The sequence below is a fragment of the Typopeltis vanoorti genome, chromosome 6 (assembly GCF_054136105.1).
Source record: "Typopeltis vanoorti isolate ZY-2024b chromosome 6, IOZ_Tvanoo_1.0, whole genome shotgun sequence".
Taxonomy (NCBI): domain Eukaryota; kingdom Metazoa; phylum Arthropoda; class Arachnida; order Uropygi; family Thelyphonidae; genus Typopeltis; species Typopeltis vanoorti.
In genome coordinates, this window is record NC_143554.1 from 35,696,198 (window position 1) to 35,702,906 (window position 6,709).

The following is a 6,709-nucleotide window of genomic DNA, read 5'->3' on the forward strand; positions in this document are numbered from 1 at the left end:
TTTTTTTTTTTTTTTTTTTTTCCAGAGGTGACTGGTTGTTAAAGTTCTTATATCGTACATCTTCAGCTACACTAAATATTGCTGGCCTTCAACCAATCAAGTGGGACAACAGAAGAATGTGTAATGTAGATCTTAGCGATGTGGTAAGTTGAGCATGTCTGATATAACCCAGTGTTTTATCTCTACACACACACACACACACACCCAGCCTTTAGATATCATTGAAACATGTTCTGCAGTCAAACTCAGTCACTGCATTACTATTTCTTCTGCATTAACATCATTCCTTGCTGCACTGTACTTATTAATTACAAAAATCCCTCAAGGGCTTTATTATCCATCTGCAATTGGAAATCAGTTCGATGGTCGGATAAATTAAGGTTAGTTATCTGGCTGCTGTACAGAAAAAGTCTCTGACCTCAAGTCCGAATTTGTCATCTTAACATCGAAGAAATCAGCAAATCAAAATGCGAATACTTTTCAAAATTCCTTGACCAAAATATAGACACCATACTCCTCCAGGAAACACATGCCACCACCGAAGAAGAGGAAAAATATATGGCCACCAGCTCCTAGAAGCAACCTACCGTCATGCGTATGGTGTAGCTACATATGTCCATAACAACAACATCGAGCAAATTGAACTTGTTACCACGTCAAGTGGTGATGATGAAGCTGACCGAATTGACGCTTGTTAATGTCTACAAACCACCAAACATTCAATGGCCTCAACAAATCCTCCCTTCTAATTTAACCAACAATATACGTGGGAGATTTCAGTAACCACCATGAGTTATGAAAGTATGCCCAGAATGATGAATGCAGTATAGTCCTTGCTGACTGAGTTGAGGCCTTCGATATCCACTTGATCTTTGATGCTAAAGAGCATAGCACCTTCAATTCAGCAGTATGGAGAAGAGATTATAACCCTGACCTCTGTTTTGTCACCTCTGATAACATAAATGAATCTCTACCTAATCGAAGAAGAGTTCTTAGCAAATTATCTCACAGCCAGCACCAACCAGTCCTCCTTGATGTAGGCATAGAAATACCTCTTGTCCGATCAATTCCCCACCCGAGATAGAATTTTCAGAGCCGATTGGGAAAAATATGCCACTGACCTTGACAAGTGTGTTCGCTTCATATCTCCTGTACCCAGTAACTGCAACTGATTTGTAGGAGCTATCATCTCTATAGCTAAAAACATATCCCTGGATGGAACGAACTGCATGAACAACTTTATGAGAAATTTCTGGAGAGCGGTGATTTGGAAATCGCAAAAGATTTCCTTCACGAATTGGATGCAGCAAGACAACAAAGCTGGACTGAAATAATTGAGAGACTGGACCTTAGGCACTCCAGTAGGCTTGGAGTGTGTTACGGTAGGAGGTGCTACATTGGTGACTACTAAAAAGACTGATATTACAGAAATCATACCATCGAAGTCAAAAGAGAAGTCAGGGAATTAAAGGGAAAACTACAAGATGAATCAGAATATGCCAGGCCTTTCAGTGACGAGGAAATCAACAATGCACTAGCCAATACAAATACGGAAAAGGCCCCGGGGTTTGACAGAGTTCACCCAGAATTTCTTATTCATGCTGGCAAAAATATCAAAAAATGGCTCGCCTGTTTCTTCTCAGAAATAATGAACACCGACATGTTACCGAAAGAATTTAAGAAAGCTAAGATAATAGCTCTTTCCAAACCTGGAAAATCAACTGACAACCTACAAAACTATTGACCAATCGCATTACTAAGCTGCACATATAAGCGCTACTGGAAAGATTATAACAGCATAAACAACACCATCTTTGAACATGTTCCGATTGAACAGGCAGGATTTAGGCCTAATCATAGTTGTGACCAGGTTCTGGTGCTGACATCATACATAGAAACAGGCTTTCAATGAAATGTAAAAACTTCTGCAGTTTTTCTTGAACTAACTGCCACATACGATACTGTCTGGAGAGAGAGCATGCTGTATAAATTAATGAAAGTACTACCATGTTGAAAAACAATACGCTCAGCAATAGATATTTCCGTATTGTCTTTGGAGAAAATATTAATAACCAGAAGAAACTTAACAGCCTACCACAAGGTTCAGTATTGGCCGCTCTCTTATTTAGCTTTTATATAGCTGACATGCCAGATACAGTATCTAGAAAATTCTGCTATGCAGATAACATAGTGCTAGCCACCAAAAATAGAGAACTAAGATGGGCAGAGGAAACCTTCACAAACAGAACTTGCCTTCATGCATATTTACTTTAAGAAATGGAGAATACAACCAAGCCAAAGTAAAACTGAAGTGTAAACTTTCCATCTCAGTAATAAATTGGCACAAGATGAGTTGAACATCCCATTCGGAAATTCAGTCCTACGCCACAATAAATACTCCACATATCTAGGAGTTACACTTGACCGTACTCTATCATATAAGAAACACGCTGAAAACACAGCTGGAAAAATAAGGACAACTAGAAATAACATCATTCAGAAATTATGTGGTATTTCCTGGGGTGCAGCAGCAAACACATTATGAACATCTTCACTCCATCTGTTTTTTTCTGTGGCGAAGTACTGTGGTCCACTCTGGCTCAATAGCTCCCATACTAAACTAATTAACCATCACCCTAACACCACATTGTGACATATCTGGAACCATAAAAACAACTCCTGTTTAGTGGCTTCCAATGCTGAGTAACATAATACCACCAAATCTATGAAGATGTGACTCTCTATTATGAGAACATGACAAAATACTGAATTGCCTATACATAACAACATCAGAACTACAATTTAACAGATAGAAAGCCCCCTCTTTGTGAAGCTAAAGATCTGAGAATGACTAACAATAATACCAAAGATCAGTAGAAATGAGTGTGGAGCATAAATACCCAACTCAAAATTTGGTTTGATAGGTGCTGCCTCAACATTCCACGTATGGAATTGAGCCCAAAGACATGGATAACACTGAACAGGATTCGTACCAGCCATGGAAGATGTGCAAGCTTTCTGTATACAAGTGGGGGGGGGACTTTCCTCACCAGAGTATGATTGTGGACACCCGAACCAATCAATCCATCATATTTCCACTGAGTGCATATGTAGGTCAAAGAACTTGATCTTAACTTATAAGTGCTTTGTCTGTTGAAAGTGTAACTGCCTATGTTTTACTTTGTTTGTCATTTACATTTTTTATTTACCTTTTACATATTTGTACTGATTTATATACATGCACTTTTATAACTGTATGTAGATTGCCATATGATAAATAACCAGAAAAAGTCAGCTGACACAGTAACTCATTGAAGGGGCAGATAATTGGAGAGCACTGTGATCAAAATCAAAACTATCATTTTATCATTGGAGCCAGAAAGTCTTATGAACAAATGCAGTTCAGTTCATGTTGGTATGCAAATTCACCTCTTTAAAAAGTATGAATATATAAACACAGTCGAATTTTCCAGGTTCTGTACTTTGATAGTAATGTTTTTGCTGAATTTTAAATTATTTTTGGAAATATTCAATATTTTTAGATATTTGCATAAGGAAAGAGGTATAAATAATAAGTTAAGGATTTTCTTTAAATAATTGTAACAGACATGGGTAGAAAGCCAAAGAAAAAATTTTGTTATGATTTTCACTGGTTACAAAATCGTCCCAGATCTCTCTTTATAAATGTGTAGCTAATGTTTAAGGATTATGTAATTAAAAGATAAGAACATGAAATAGGTAGAAGAAATTACTTGCTCGAGGATTTGTGATAGAAATGAATAGTTCTTCACCTATTTTCTTTTTGCTTGGAATTTCCTGTAAGAAAGATTTGCTTACTAGCAAGAGGGAAAAAAAAAACAGATTAGAAATTGAACAGGAAATGCCACATAGGAAGGATAGTCAAAATTTTTATTTTCAATGTGAAAATTGTTTCTGTCAAGATCGGAGAGAGCAGGTTCATTTGTAGTGCCATTATGATGAGGGATGGGTGACATGTAGCAAATACTAGTAGCTATCATATTCCTCCAAGCATCAAAGGTTAGCTGAAGCATATACTAGTGACTTATAATTAAGCAAGAAATTGAACTAAGCCCATGTTTGAGATTATAAGTTACATATGATGTTCAATATGCTCTTGCACTTTTTCTCTTGTTTTATTGTATGTGTTTAAGGAAGCTTGTCAAAAATGAGTCAGAGGCTTCTGTCACTACTGATAGGTTAGTTTGCCGATAACCACAGTAATTAACTTTAATGAAATGAAAGTACAGAATTGCCTTTGTCATTAATCCACAGACTACTCCTTGGTTAATATGTTATAAAGTGGGAGTAGTTGATTCTTGGTAGATGGTGAAATTGTTTTATCTTATAATAGATATCATCTGGCACTTGCATGACAGCATAAGAATGGAGCCCATCTGATAAGAAATTAAGTTGGTGTTTTTATTGTCATAGGTCAATGACATTCTTGCTGATATTTTAGTAAAGTTTTCACCTATAGTATCTTCAACTATAGTTGAAGATACTATAGGATATGATATATGTATATATATCATATATATATATATATATACACATACAGGCAGCAAAATGATATGCCATTTTGCTACTTGTATACATGAAAAATGACTTCTGCATTGATTTAGCTCAGTATCTCCACAGATCTAGCTCCTACTAATGAGATTTTAGTAAAGGTCGAAATTGGTATGGTAAGTGAACTCTTCCTATATTGCATAGCATGATGTGCATCTGGAAGGAAGTCAGCTATGCATTATGTAACAAATTGATCTGAAATCAGCTACAGGTTGTGTTTCTGTATTTATGTACGAGCATAGTATTGCAGATTTTGATATTACTGTTAATGGCAATTTTAATTTTGTAGAGTGCTGAAAATAAAGAATATAAAGAAAACTTCATGTCTTTATAGCTTTTAAAATTTATTTTTATGCAGGTAGCAGGCCACATGGATTATGCAAACAAGATGGATGTGATTTTGAAGGCTGTTGGTGTTAGGACACGAGATGATATTGTGGATGCAGATGCAAAGTTGAGAAAATCTCGTTCAGATGTTCCAGTAGGCTTTAAAGCATCAAGTTTATGTAGTAAAAAAAATAAGTCAAAGTCTGACAGCAACCTGCATCATTATTATGCCTTAGAAAATAACAATATTTTGTCATCCAGTGATAGAGAACGATCTCTATCATTAGAAAGCATTAGGAGCAAATCAAGTACAAGTTCCATTCTCCTAAATCCAAGTGGTTTACCAAATTCAGATACTATATCAACTTCAATTAGGCTTTCTAATGGTAAGGAGTCACCTATGATTGATTTATATGACAAAAAACAGGAAGCAGCAGCTAGCGCAATTCTGCTATCTTCCCATGGCTGGAACTGGAGTGCATGGGATGAAGTCAAGTGAAGTTGTAAAATTTGAATACTGTGGACTATTTTATTACATAATAAGATGGAAGCTACTGAAAGTTTACAAATATGTGATATCCCTTTCTTTCATGCTTACACGTGATCAGAATACATAATGGAGACAACTACCGTGTTAGAGCAAAACTTTAGTTTAATATAAACCAAAATGAACACTCAATGTTTAGACCTTCGTATCAAGGTCATCATCTGGAGCATGTATATACAGAGAAACAAACTGCACTACAATCTACATGGTTTGCTAAAGTTACTGACCAACCGTTACAACAATTATTAGCCTGACCTCTGGTGAAAAAAAAAAACCTTTACTACATCAAAGCTAGAGTCCTACTATTATTATCTATTAGGTTACAAAATTAAATTGGGCTGGAGAGCAACATGTTTATATATATATATATTATTAAAAAAAAACTATATGATTATACATATAAATTTCAACCAATTGGTATGGAATAGTTTCCAATAAAAGCTGAAAATTGTTTCAAGTCCTAAAGTATGCTAGATACTAAGTAGTCTAAATATGTGCCATCCAAATTCTTGGAATTTTTATGCCACCATTATTGTTGAGATTAGGGTGGTTAATCAGAATTTCACATGCTTCTTTAAATTTTCTTTCATACCTAGTTTTGTATTATGTAAAGAGCAGGTACTTTTCCAAGCAGTTTGGTGTAGGGTGTTGAGAGCATGATCTGAGAGGCCTGCTTCACCAAAATTGTTATTTAATGCAGTTTTTTTTTTTTTTTTTTTTTTTTTTTTACACGTATAAGGATTGTAATCCCTATACGTCCAGTTTCACCAATATAAGATAGGTTACAGGCGCAATTAACTTCAAGATATGCCAGTGGGAGGAGAGGATCCTTAGAGGAGTTGAATATGATTTATAATTTTATAGGTGGTTTAAAATTGCATTGAGATTATAATGGTGTAGGATTCTATTGATTTTTTTCTGATAACCCTTTAATGTATGGGATGGCTATGGTTTTACTGTAATCTATATTCTTTTTTGATGAAGTTTTATAAAGAACTTTATTAATAGTATTTTTGTTATAGCCATTATTTATAAATGTGTTGGTAATAATCTTTAATTGTTGATTAGAGCAAATTGTTATAGCTTTGTTTTTAAGGGTGTTAATGACTCCAAATTTTTGCAATGGGTGGTGATATGAGTTAGCATGTATATATTGGCCAGTATGTGTCAGTTTGCAGTAAACCGTGAAGGATAGACTGCCTAAGGGAAGACGTGTGACCAGTGTATCCAGGAATGGGAGCGAGT

General features: G+C 35.4%; 1 protein-coding gene across 1 annotated transcript in view; it reads left to right on the plus strand.

Annotated features, from left to right (window-relative positions):
* The window catches only part of LOC150105381 (transmembrane and coiled-coil domain-containing protein 4-like), a 298,911-nt gene extending 293,495 nt beyond the window's left edge, over positions 1 to 5,416 (plus strand). Inside the window, exons 13-14 of the mRNA XM_090393942.1 lie at positions 26 to 143; positions 4,949 to 5,416. Coding sequence (XP_090250068.1) covers positions 26 to 143; positions 4,949 to 5,416 — 586 coding nt within the window. The remainder of the gene's footprint in view (positions 1 to 25; positions 144 to 4,948) is intronic.
* The last annotated feature ends 1,293 nt before the right edge of the window (positions 5,417 to 6,709 follow it).